The sequence below is a fragment of the Solea senegalensis genome, linkage group LG8 (assembly GCF_019176455.1).
Source record: "Solea senegalensis isolate Sse05_10M linkage group LG8, IFAPA_SoseM_1, whole genome shotgun sequence".
Taxonomy (NCBI): domain Eukaryota; kingdom Metazoa; phylum Chordata; class Actinopteri; order Pleuronectiformes; family Soleidae; genus Solea; species Solea senegalensis.
In genome coordinates, this window is record NC_058028.1 from 19,721,990 (window position 1) to 19,735,364 (window position 13,375).

Consider the following 13,375-nt stretch of genomic DNA (forward strand, 5'->3'; position numbering starts at 1 on the left):
AGAGGCACATGGTCCGTAGCGGCACCATTAGAGTCTGCACCAGAATGGTCATCATAAACATACAAGCATGACAGGACAAACGGGATAACAAAAGGTTTATTTTGAAAATAGTACTAATAAATACTGTCAGAAAACACATGCAAGTATTAAAAATACAAAAAAAGGCATATAAAGAACTTTTAATTTTTAGCACAGGAGTGGCAAAGTGATTGCTACAGGCAGAGCCGCTCTGCTACGAAAATGTATTCATTTACATTTCATGTCATAACATTGATGTAAGTAGTGTTTATGACACAGGATTCTTTCCACCATTTTCATTCCTCATCCAGTAATGTGCAAATTAAGTTCTCCTGGTTTCACGGTTGAGCATGACCGATACGATCCGAACATATCAACGCTTCTTTGTGTACGTTATAGTTTGCACCTAGAGCTTGTCATCACCGGGCAGTGGGGTCTACTCTGCTTTCTGCTTCTCATGTCCACATTCTGCAACCTGAAACTGGATTTCAGCAACCCAAATGTTGAGGTTTGAACAATATTTTAATACAGTACAGCTGTGTCTGTAAGGCTGGGCGTTTGTGTTGATGGTCACCTCGTCTTTCCCTTTTTAAAAGAAAACAAATAAAAGGAAAATAAATGTAAAACAATGACAACAGCTTGTAGGTCTCCTATGGCCCATAGTGTTCTGTGATTCCTATGTGTCAGAATCAGAATCAGAATGCTACTCGAAAAATACTGATCTCTCGAAGGAGCTGCGGAGGAAAATGACTTATATGGATCCCAAGTGTGTGCCTGTCAGGAATCATAGTCTGGGGCGAAAAGAGAGGGAATGGACTTGAGTGAGTTGAGTGAGTTGAATTAATAAAAAGAAAACAAAAAAAACAGCATCAAATTAAACATTGTCACTGACTGTCATACATGTGATACTGCAAAGCCAGCTGTGACTTTGTGTTAAGTAATACCAGTGGGACTTTGATGCTGAACATCAAGAGCAGTCTTTGATTTTCTGTCTATCAGCATGCAGTAAGGAAACAAGTCATGAACAGGGTTTTTCTGAAAATGTCTTTTTGCAAGTGGCCACTGTCTGAAGTCAAAGAGAAACATTCAGTCCTAACCTTGAAGGAGGCTTTTCTGTGTGTTTAAGCCATTCTGCTGCTCTTCCCCATTTTGTGAAGGAGAACCTGTAGGTAAAGATAAAAAAAGGGGGCAGTTACAAAATACAGGCAGCACACATTCTGAGCCCCTATGTAAAGGATTGTAAACTAGGCAGATGTGTGAAAATGAAAAACCCACATTCTTGTCTCCAAGGAACACTGACAGAAGTTGTAAAAGTTGTTTGTTGTATCATATCTACAAAATGAGAGTTTAACTACATTCTAGCCTACAAACAGTATCAGTATCAAAATACATCAAGCAATATTACGACTGAAAAGCTTCAGTTGTCAAACTAAAAGTAGCTCTGGCCCCATTGGGTTTCAGAGGCAACTTATTTTCAAATGAATGTAGATACAGAGATACACCAGGAGAAGGAAGAAGACAACAGGTGTACAGAGAAAACGACTGTCCTGTCTGTGCTTTAAAATCACTGAAAGATCAGCTTTTGATTTCATTTGATTTGAGCTCCTTGGTTTTACGTCCATGTAATTTCTCGGAGACAGTGTAGCCAGAGCATAGGTTATAAACAAACAACAGAACTACCATCAGCTTTCTTTCTCCTTACCCCAGCCGTTGGTCAACGCATCACGGTTGCAGATCTCATTGGCCAGCCTCTCAAAGTACTCCGGCAGATCGGCATACTCGTCTCCATAGGATATGACTTTGATGCCTTTGTCCAGCATGTTGTCGCGCAGCTTCTTGAACTCACCCACGTCCTCGCGCCGCACGAGCATGAAGTGCTCCAGGTCCGACTTGTGTTTGACTGCCTCCAAGAACAGAGCCTGGAAGGTTGTGTCGTCAACTGTTCGCCCACAGCCAAGGAACACAAATGATTTGGTCTCGTACAGCTTCTGGATCTCACACTGTAGAAACCAGTGATGATAGACTGCGTGTTATTTCTCTTTACAAAAGCTACTCCTTTTAGTACACACAGACTTTTCTACTTTGCAAATGTCACTGGAAATTAAAAAAATTCCACCAGAAGCATGTTTTTTTATATATTATAAGATTTTACATCAGCTGATATAACACATACTGCATCTACTATCCTAACTGCACTGAATGTTTTGGTTGCATTTTAAAGAGTTTATACAACATAAATCTTTTTATTAGTTGCAAGAGCCTAGGGCTGCACCTAGACATGGCCTGCTCACTACAATGAAAACACAAGAGGCCACTAGGATTTGACAAGGATGTTGTTTGATCTGCAACTGTGCAGTTGACAGGCTATACACTTAATCCTAGAATTGGAGCTATATTTATTTATTTCCACTCTTCTAAGTCAAGTTCCCTCTACCAAGTGAGGGAGACGTATTGTGGCGTGATGTTATGGAAATTAATACTTTGGAACTGCTACTACTTCGCTTCTGGTTTCATTTATTTAAAAAAGGAAGTTCCAATCACATTTATTACATTTAGAGACAGTCTTGAGACCAAGACTGGACTTAAGGACTTCTAAACTACGATCGATATCAACCTCAGCACTCACCATGACCTCAGTGTTCCTCAGTACATTCTGGTAACCAGCAGGGTGCAGTACGATGCCACTGGGGTTGGTGTAAACGCCGTGGATATGCAGGACACTTAACCTCCGTTTCTCCTGAGCCCACTCCAACACCTAGAAATGCACACACTCTTAACAGTCTACTGCACTCAATCCTGTTCTGACTGGGCAGAGTGTAAAACCAGTGAACAGCAGCGAGAGGATATTAGCCCTGATGGAAATGAGGCATAAATACCTGGACTGAGAGGCACAGTGATGGGTCTCTCAGAAAACTCAGTTTGCAAATTTGTGTTTGGTTTAGCAAATTATCAAACTATGTAACAACTGGGACATAACTGACATGACTGTCTGACTTCATTTTGTGGAGAACCTGGTCCGAAGATAAACAAATCTATATTTACTTATTAAACATTGTGCTTGATCCTCACCCCAAAAAGTAATATTTACCAAAAGTAAATATTGTTCAATCTATAAAATTTGACAGCTGATGAGTAATGGTTAGAACTTTAACCTTCCTCCACCTGTCAGAGATTATCTATTTTATTTCACAAAACCGGTCAATGAGGAACTTCGTAAATGAATAGGCAGTCAGGTATACCACAAAGTCAGGCTGTTCAGGTGAATGTATCTGTGATTTCCCTTACCCAAAGAATTGAGGACTATGTTGAATGTGTTACAGTGCAATCTTTGATCCTCGTCTGACATTAAATGCTTATTTAGGTGCATGCTTCACAGACCTTTGCCCCATTTACAAAAAGCTGACACTGAAGTTCAGGACAAATCAATCAGTAATAATGACATAAACTAAGTGCTGTTTACCTTCTTCTCATCTGTCAGGTCCAAAGACTCCAGCTTGGTGCCCTGGTGAGCTGCATAAATCTCCAACAGGTTGTCAAAGTTAGTGGTGAGGACCAGAGCACCGCTCTCCATTAACTGCAGCACTGAGCGCAGTAGATGTTTCCCCGCATGCTCCATCTTACACTCCAAATCATCAAATACCTCGTATAGACAGTCCTTGAAGAATGTGGAGCGAACATTGCCTGTTCTCTGCAGTAAAAAAAAAAAAATCCTTAGGATTGTGTTTTTTTTTGTTATTCTGTTTAGTTCACGTGTTAAAATGATAGAAATTATTCGGTTGGCATCGTTTCTTTCAATCTCAGGTCTTCAATTTCAAATTGAAATCAAATAACACACGTAACTTCATAAAATGCATGATGCATTCAAGATTGATCGATTAAATTAACATGACGGCTAAATGACAAAACACACTGAACAACCAGCAGCACTCACAAAAAGTGAAACAGTAAAAATACACATATAAATAATAATCATCAGCACAGTGCTGATGAAACTAAATGTCATATTGACAGGGAAGAGGAAACTTTGGCTACTACTGCAATTACGACGTCAAACCCTGACATTTCATAACAGAGTAGAAGGCAAGGCATTTCCAGCTGACACTGAATAACACGCAGTGTACATATTGGACAGGTCAGGGCTGACACATAGACACAACCGACCATTCATGGTCACATTCACACTTAAAACCTAAACTGCTTGTCTTTAGACTGTGGAATGAAGCCAAGGGCAGCTTAGGGCACCACGCCTTCTGGTTAAGATGCGACAAAATTCTAAAAACCTGAAGTGACATTTCTGCTTAGGTTGAATAACTCTAAACATAAAGAAAGACACTTTTCTTGTGTTCCAAAATCAACACTCTGTCAGTGTCCTTCATCTGAAAACAGACTCTGTCAAGCCATACTATCAGACCTGACTGAGGGAGCATTTGTGTGTATACAGCAGCAGTGCCTGGGTGGGTGGGGGCAAAAAGCATGGTTTTCATCAAAACTCAATATTTGTTTTGTTTGTCCTTTGTCGGCTATTGTAAAAATAAGTTGGTCCAAAATGGCAACTTCTATAGCGCTGACCTGGCTCCTGATATAAATATTAATTCTTAAGTCATGTAAAACAATTCCTGAATCACTACAGCTAACAGCTTCTGCTGTTGACTCATTTTTGTTTCACTTTCCCTGTAACAAAAACATCAAAATCCAATTTCTTTTGTAGAAAACACCTTTATGGCCTAAAACAGTGTTTAAGAGAAGACAATTCTTTCTGTGCAGTAAGTCAACACAGTCAGTACAAGAGTCTCCATGAAGTGTATGTGATGTCGTCTCACAGGAAGTCAACTTTATTTTTCTCTTTATCTGGCTTGTCTTTGCTGAATCTCTCAGGTGAATGGTTCTTTATGAAGTATCCTGGCTATGTCAGTGAATGAAGCCATCCTGGACTGCCAACTGTTCATCAGTGGTATACATAAATCAGAACAGTTTTACTGATGTACCTCATTCTGGAGGGGGAATGTAACTGTTATTTCTGTATAATGTCTCCCCATGTAATCTACATGTTTATCTTTGCCGTCATGTGTGCTGGCATTGTTTTGGAATATATTAAACAAAAACACACTAAAATAATAAGACTATGTCTGCTATTAGAACAGATTACAAGCTGAGGCTGCACAGTCAAACCTAGTAGAGCATGGCATAAAAGAGAAAAAAAAGAAGGCAAGGCTTCAGAAAGAGTCTGGCTGCTAAGAATAGCAAAGAGCATGGCAGTAGATGCAGTGACCAAGGTGATCCTTGCACAGGGAAATGCTCCACTGGCTTCTAGAGATTATGGCTCTAATGGGCTAAACAGCAAGAGTGCTTTCCACAGGAAAGAAGCTCACCTGGTCGCCGTGTCCTTACTTGGACTGTTTAAGGACTTATGTAATAACCAACTCCAGTCTCATTCAACAAGTCTCCTTAAAATATCCATCTTTAATATTAAATATTCATATGTGTACATAAATATATACATATATATATATATACATATATATATGTACATACATACATACTGTATATATATATATATCTATCTATATGTATGTATATATGTATACACCCACAAGGTCCTAATGCAAGGAGCAGAATACTTGACCTATATCCACATACAATTATGGTTCATTTCACTATCACTTCAGTGACCCTGTTTTCAATTCTCACTTAGAACTAGTCAGCAAACTTAAACTAATTCACCTGCTTTTTTCCAGGGTCAACACTGGAAGAGGAGTTAAGACAAAAAAAAAAATTAGAGTTAACTTTATAGATTTAAGAGATTACATATCTGACACTGCCTACAGAACACCAAAATCTATGTCATACATAATAAATAAAGTACGTAACACTTAGTAATTTCTATAGGTTGTTTGTACAGGTGCAAGGGCCTTGCTATACTGAGGTCGCTATCTTGAACCGCCATGTTTCTACAGCAGCAGCCTGCACAGACAAACAAGCCTGAGCATGTGTTTTGCGTTTTTTTTCAAAATCTTTTGTGGAATGAAGACCACCGTAGTTTTCAAACGCACTTGGAAAAAGCAGGGGTGAGAGGTTTGTTACAAACTGCAATCTTAGCATTAAATGTTACTTATTTTTACCCACTGGACCTTTAAACTCTCAAACCCCCAGTGAAGCTCTGTGTAAGTTCATGCAGGACACGACAGTCACATGCCCCAGCTGCAATCGACTGATAGCCAGCTGATCTATCGGTCATGCTGCAAACACTCCTTACCCTCAATCAATCACCTTCCTCACTCATTTCTTACTACACTGATGCTGCCTCACACTGCTGATGCTGGCAAAGCTTTGCCACATCCACCTTTCCAGGTCAGATTACAGGCCCAAAAGTTTAAAATGTTATTTAATGTCTTGCTTAGGTTTTTCCTTTGTTGCAACAAATGTTTAAATTATAATGAGAATATTCCTGACAGAACTGGAACTGAGAACAGGTTGCTCACACTCTTCTGAGGATATTTTGATAGTGGGACAAACTCTTCTCAGGCTAGGTAATAAAGCCAAAACCTTATCACAGTAAACATTTTCAAATCAGGTGATATCAATAATAATGGTGATACATGTCAGATAAAAACAGATTTTTGCTCATGAGGATGAGTTATAAAGATATTTAAAACTATTAGGCAATCATATTTATTATATCTCAGTATTAGGATGATGCATGGATAATATTCTCATGTAAATATATTGAACTATTAAACATTGAACACATTATATTGCAATGACTATGTTGTTGTTTAATTGCAAAGCCATACACTACACTAACACTACACTAAATTCCTTCAGCTCAGATCGAGTGCTAACACGTGTAACAGGGGAAATCTTTTTGCAGGTGCATGGTGTGAATGTAGTTGCTACATGCTCATGTCCTCTTATGTAACTTAGAGTATGCTTGCTATTGGGGTGGTGTTTGGACTCTGGCTGAACGGAAAATTTGGGGTTGGGAAGTTGGAGGCAGGGAGGTGCTGGTTCACATTATTATTTGCTTGTTTTTTTCCTCAGCATGCTCGATCCTGCTGTGTCTATAGCCAACAGCAATGGATAAAGCCATAAAAGTGCTGTTTGTTCCCTTTGTGACAACAGGCCAAGGGCTGAAACAAAGCATGTTTTATCAATGTCAAAGGTGCGATGAGACATAACTAACACAGGAGGCAAACGGTGTTAAGACTCCCATCTGCCAGGCTTCCACCTTGCTATTCTACGTGTGAAATTAACTATTTAAATTTCAGTATTAATGCAGAAGTTAACTGACTGAAATAAAGTGACAAAGTGTACACCAGACTGAATAATATTATCATTTAATATATCTGTGTACCACAGCCTTGCCAATTTTAAATGAAATGTAAACATTGCTAAACTTAACCAAATCCTTTACCCATCATTCATAAACACACGTTTTAATGTTGTGAAGCCTTGTTGCTGTTGAGTGGTGAAGTGTTAGTCCAGACCACACTAACCGAGACCAGAGACCAAGTCACAACCAACCAAGGCTATACTTTTAGGGACACCAGGCTACATATTGTTCTGGATGATAAGCGAAACATTTTTCATAGGATGGATGGGCATTAATCAATCATTCATTTTCTTTCATCAGTCCTTTTCTGCAATCACAGCTCCAGCTCTCTCCCCAGTGAGGAAACAGTACTGGGGTGTGTCATGTTTCCCATGTGTTTTTCGCTAAATGTTATGTTAATCAATTATATGTGGTTCACTAAAGGACACTATACAACAGACAATTTGGTGACATCTCTACTCCACACAAACACGCATCATTGTGTTGTTTCCATCAACCTAACTTTAGGGAGGGCTAGCCGCTCTCCAATTACAAACTGACATGTGTTATTAGTTGCATTTCCTTCCACTCAAAACAATGATTCATATAAATAAATCAGTTGTGGCCTTCGAAATCTCTAGTCCACTATAACCATGACCATGTGGTCTTGGTCTCAACTATAACACTTGTGTGGTGCATTAATACTATTGGGAATATGTTTTTTGTACTAGCATTAATTTCCTTAAATGAAATCCTAAAGATTGAAACTATGTTACAGCTAGCTGTTTACAGTATAATGTGTGCATAACCTTTAAAATATAAACACATGTCTGTAACTTTATAAAATTTTGTCAATTGAGTTCACACAATGATGACATAGCATATCAGCTCCACACAATTCTGTATTTTTCAGTATAGCAATGTTTTGATCTGGTGGCATCGGGGGACATTGCCACACTGCACAGAGGAAGTGATTTGTTTTATGTTGAAACTGACGGCGGCGCAACAGCAACATTGCCCTCGTAAAGCAGTGAATATGATTAATACAAAAGTGCCTGTGAAAAGTTTCAGAACTGACTTCTACTGCTCATAATAAACAGTTATTCAGCAGTTTGATGGGATAAATGTGTCTTGCCCTCACCCACCCCTGCACTGCTGCTGTATACACACATATGCTCCCTCAGTCAAGTCTGATGGTATTGCTTCACACAGCCTTTTTTCAGATGAAGGACAAAGCATGCAGATAATGGTACATTGCTTCTGTTCATTCAGGCCAAACAGAGGAAGACTAAAGCTAATCCTTTACTAAATACAGTTATATACAGTATATGTGTGTGTGTGCATATATATTGTGTTTTACAGATAAATGTGAAGGAGGTAACAGTCACTGCATGTGTGATTAATCTTTTTTTTTTTTAAACAATTCCTAAATGAGCCTGTGTCACTAGTTATAGACCTTTTAATGAGATATGGCTAAGATGTCTTATCTCAAGCCATGGAAGTTGAAACAAAATGTCCCTGACTGAGGAAAAGACAGTGAGCTGGCAGTCTATCAGCCATGTCTGTGCATGTGCACCAGGGTAGAGAGGAATGGCAAGGAAAGCCTTACCGGGGAAAGTTTCTGAATGAGGTCATGAGCCACATGCACCAAATTCTTATCTTCCTGCATATGCTTCTGGAAACGCCGACTCTCCTCCTCCTCTAGTAGGTCGAAGTCATTGGCTGCATCCAGCAAGGCTTGGATGAGGCCTTTCCAGGAGCGGAGTGCGGGGACCTGAGGGGCCACTGCAGAGCTCACTCCTGTACCAATCACCAGGACCAACTCGGGAGCTCGTTTATTCTTCAGGCTGGGCAGCAGTTTCCTTTAGGAGAGATTGAGTAATGACAGTTTAAATAAAGTACTTCCCAAATCCTGCTGACAAGACGAAAACCAATTTTCAATCACACTAGTATGCAGTGTGAAATCTAGCTGTGGTGATTGCTCTAAGACAGCAAGGGAAGCTCAACTTCCTCTTCATGTACTGTGTTGTATTTACATTTCAAGACTAAATGTGTGCTACAATGTAATTGATCAGAATCAGCTGTTTATCACGGGTGACAGTCTAACATGATTTTCGTATTCCCGTAGCAGTGTCCGCATTAAAACTACTTGAAACTCAGCTATATTGTTCTCAATGGGACAGCACATAATAGGTTTTTTCACTGTGGTGAGCTCGATGGTGAGCTCGATGGTGATTGGACAAATGTGGAAAAAACGTCACTACCAGGGAAGCCCAGCTTCTCTCTGAGTCAATGGCGCAGTGGGCGGGCACGGACGCTGGGCTTCTGCATGATGATTGGAGGAACTGTCTGAAAGGCTGAACCAGTTTTTGACAGACAACTTTGCAGAAAGATACACGACAATGGAGCCTTTTCTGCCTATATTGCTTGGCGATATATTGTCCATTTTCATTTGTACATATACACTGTCAATAAAAACACTACTTTCATGTTTAAATAGTTATCGCATTTCCTTGTTCTAATTGTTCATTTTCAGACTTTATGTTAGATTTTATGTATAAATAACTGGCCCCAAATTAGCTTCCCCTGTTTCAAAGACCAGCAACCGCCAAGCAGCACCTCAGCTTACCTGGGCTTTTTTGCATTTGAGTCTGCATCCTGAGAATCAGCTGCAGGTCGCTTCTCAGTTTTCACTGCTACAACAGAGGCCATTCAGCTCCTGAAACAGAGAGATGATCAACATGATCACATGCCACCTCTGAAAGGCTAGTGATGTAAGTTCATTGATGACTAATGTAACAAACAAGCAGCAACACATTACAATATTTGTGGATAGCAATGTTGTAATAATTATGTGATGAATGACTAACATTGAAATCACTTCTCAAAATCTATTTTCACAGAACTGCATTTAAGTAATGTCATCTTTTTATCTTTTGTTATTGCTTTTTTGCATTCTTTTCCTCTGATCTGATGTCATCCTTCTTTTAATATTTTCTATACAGTGCTGTCCCCTTCTTGCTTGTATTTATTTGTTTTGTTTATACTGACATTTGCTGTTTACTACTTTGTAGCGTTTGCCTTCCTGTTTCTGTCCATGAGTAGGTGTGTTGGCTTCATCCTCAAAGGTGCTAATGATGTAAATAAATCCAATAATATTAGTATTATTTGAGGGCTGACATGTCCGGTTACTTGAAATGTTGCTGCAACTTACCTTGCTCAATTCAGTCCTCAACATTTTACAAACAGGAAGTAATTAACTATTTCCTTTCAGGTGACACACCTTGTTGGAGAATAACACACACAGGTAGCCATTGTTAAGTAGCCATCCGTTATTCACTCTGAACTGACAAGATGACTTCCTCTTTTCTTTTTTACTTCAATTTAAATCAGTGCTGAACCAAACATTTTCATAAGTAGGATAAGCTGATGGGTGTCTGTCGAAGTTTCTCCACACTACTAGGTCAGATGTAGGTTTCCAACCACTTTCCAAGTGAGTGACAGGCATCATCACCACATGTAAACAGCAACCAGTTAGGATATAATTCAGGAGATAACCAATATTTAAGGCCCGACTGTCTCTTTACACTTAAATAATACTTAATTTTTTATAAAGGTTAAACAATCAGTCGATTTTGAAGATTCTATTTACGTGAATCAAATACATTAATACATTAGTCTAATAGTCTGTCTGGCTTTGAATGTGTGCATTTTATTAGTGTGTACTACTTTGTAGACAACGACTCACAGCTATAACTCGGATGTGATGTTAAAATTAGCACATTATGTTAACAAGCATTAATTATTATTATTACTGTTATCTTACCTTGACGCAGGCAAATTGGTGTCCAGGGTTTATTTCTATGCAAGTCCTTTTGGTTTCAAAATACGCAAAAAAAAAAAACAAGTTCTACCTAACCTGAACCACGTTGACAAGCCTGGAAGACAACTTATATAAGGAAGTTGTAGGTTATTCGGCAGAGTTAACCAACGTTTTCTTATTAAATGAGTTATGGTCAGCTATGCCACTTGATCACAAAGAGACAAACGCCAGCTGACATAAACACCTAGCTTAAGTTTGCTTCTTGATTTTAGCAAAGTTAGCTTCACTGCGTGGTTGATAAAAGTCACAAACTCATCCGTTTAGCGGGTCATTATGTGCGAGTAATGTTCTAGAGTAATTATATCCTTATAAATGTCCGCTGCTGGCTGAAAACGCTGCTCTTGTCTCGACACTCCTGGTTCCTCTCCTCCTGAGCATTGTCCGTGCCGTGGTTGAAGTCACCGCCTGCAGTGATGTGCTTGTGCTGCCGGTCTTGTGATGCCTTCAGGTTCTCTACAAACAACTTGGTTTATTTGTTGCTGTCGTTTGTCTCACAGCATAACGTAAAAGAATACGCACTACAGTCGCCTTTCAGTAAAACTGGATAAATATAAATACCCGAGAGGTATTATTCTGAATGAATGAATCGCAACCATTTCAATTAAAGTTTGTATACGTTTGCAATACTTGCTCGACAAAGTTAAGAAACATGTGTAGTATAACCTTAAATAGTTAAATAGACCATGTGGCTTACAGTTACTGTATCCATTGCAGCACAAAGTCTATTGAGATAAACAGAGCAGTTTCAGTTGCATTAAAAGGGGGAAAGTAAGAGATTAACAAAGAGCACTTGAATGCAGCAAAACCCAGATTCTGATAATGTGACAACAAGGTCAGGAGGCTAGTCAACAATTTCAACAATACTGGATTTGTACTTGTATTTGTTACCTCTGCAGGACATTTACTGGCATGAATACCAAAACCTGGTCCTAATGAGGCTGGTTAAGTTTAGGGATAAGATTTGAATTATCGTTAGGCGAAGTTTAGGTTATTCAGATGAATACAATTAAATGCAGTGTCCCAAGAAGAATGGCCGCTCAAACGTGTGTGAGGGTCTTTCCTAGTACAAAATAAATAATTTCTTTTTCAGGATCAGCAGTCGTCATTGGAACCAAAGCTCAGTGTTAGTGAGGCACTGCTTCATTTCTAAGGTTCTGGTTAAGGTTAGCGGTAACCCATAAGTAACCCTAACATAACAACAGTATGAATTGTTGTTGGGTTAGAAGGAAGTCAATGCAGTGTCCTAACGAGAACAGAGGAGTATTTTTTTTGCATTTCAAATCCAATCAATTCAGTTTTATTTGTATACCCTACATATACAAATCAGTTTGCCACAGTGAGCCCTACAATCTGAATGGAGAGCAATATCCTCCATCCTAAAACCTTCAGTAAGGAACAGCTAAATCCCAAAAAAACTATAGAAAAGTTTGCAGTCCCTAACAATATAGCATCAATCAAATTGGGGGCCACAGTTTCCATAACTAAAAATAAACCAATATACTTGCAGCAATTTGAATTACCATCAACTCTATCATTGTTGTAGAAAATTTGCCATGGTACTGATGCTCACTACAGCAGATGTCATTGACATCTATTGTCCCCCCCCCCAACTTGTGTTAAAGAGGACCACGTCAGCATATTAGACCTTCAGTTAACTACGTTTGACATAGCCTGCCATCTCATGTTTACAATGGGAACTACACTTCTTATAGGCAAATGTCACAAATACTTGAAAAACCTTTGTAAGTCAGTTACTTTCATGTTTTTTTCGGCTGCCTGTGTCCAGTATTTTATTAACAAAGTTGGACCAAAACAAAATATTAGATCAAAACAATAAATTTTTATGGACCACATACAACCAAGATCAGCTTAGTGCTCAGTGCTGGTACTGAATTAATTAGCATGTATTATTGATGGACCCACCTACACAGTGAATGCAGGTATGAAGAACTCATACCTCCATCAACACTTAAAAACAGTATATTTTTTTAACTATGTTTAAGACAGCGAAGCCAGATGTGCTTCAACATTTTATGGATTCTCTCTTGGGTCATGTTCCACCCCTGGAAATCAGTTATTTTTGAGAATATAGTCTATCTTTAGGACAACTCACCTTTACCCTAGATTAAGTCATTATGTAAAAAGAAAACATTTTAACATGTGCA

The 13,375-nt window shown here is 38.9% G+C and overlaps 1 protein-coding gene across 1 annotated transcript; it reads right to left on the reverse strand.

Moving 5' to 3' along the window:
• Positions 1-78: 78 nt before the first annotated feature.
• Positions 79-11,740, reverse strand: fam118b (family with sequence similarity 118 member B). Its single transcript, XM_044032183.1, has 8 exons — positions 11,154-11,740; positions 9,957-10,046; positions 8,937-9,189; positions 3,479-3,706; positions 2,645-2,773; positions 1,721-2,018; positions 1,116-1,181; positions 79-809 (listed from the first exon to the last, which is right to left on the reverse strand). The coding sequence occupies exons 2-8, from the start codon at positions 10,037-10,039 to the stop codon at positions 796-798; spliced, it is 1,071 nt and encodes a 356-aa protein (XP_043888118.1). The 5' UTR covers positions 10,040-10,046; positions 11,154-11,740; the 3' UTR covers positions 79-795.
• Between the last annotated feature and the right edge of the window lie 1,635 nt (positions 11,741-13,375).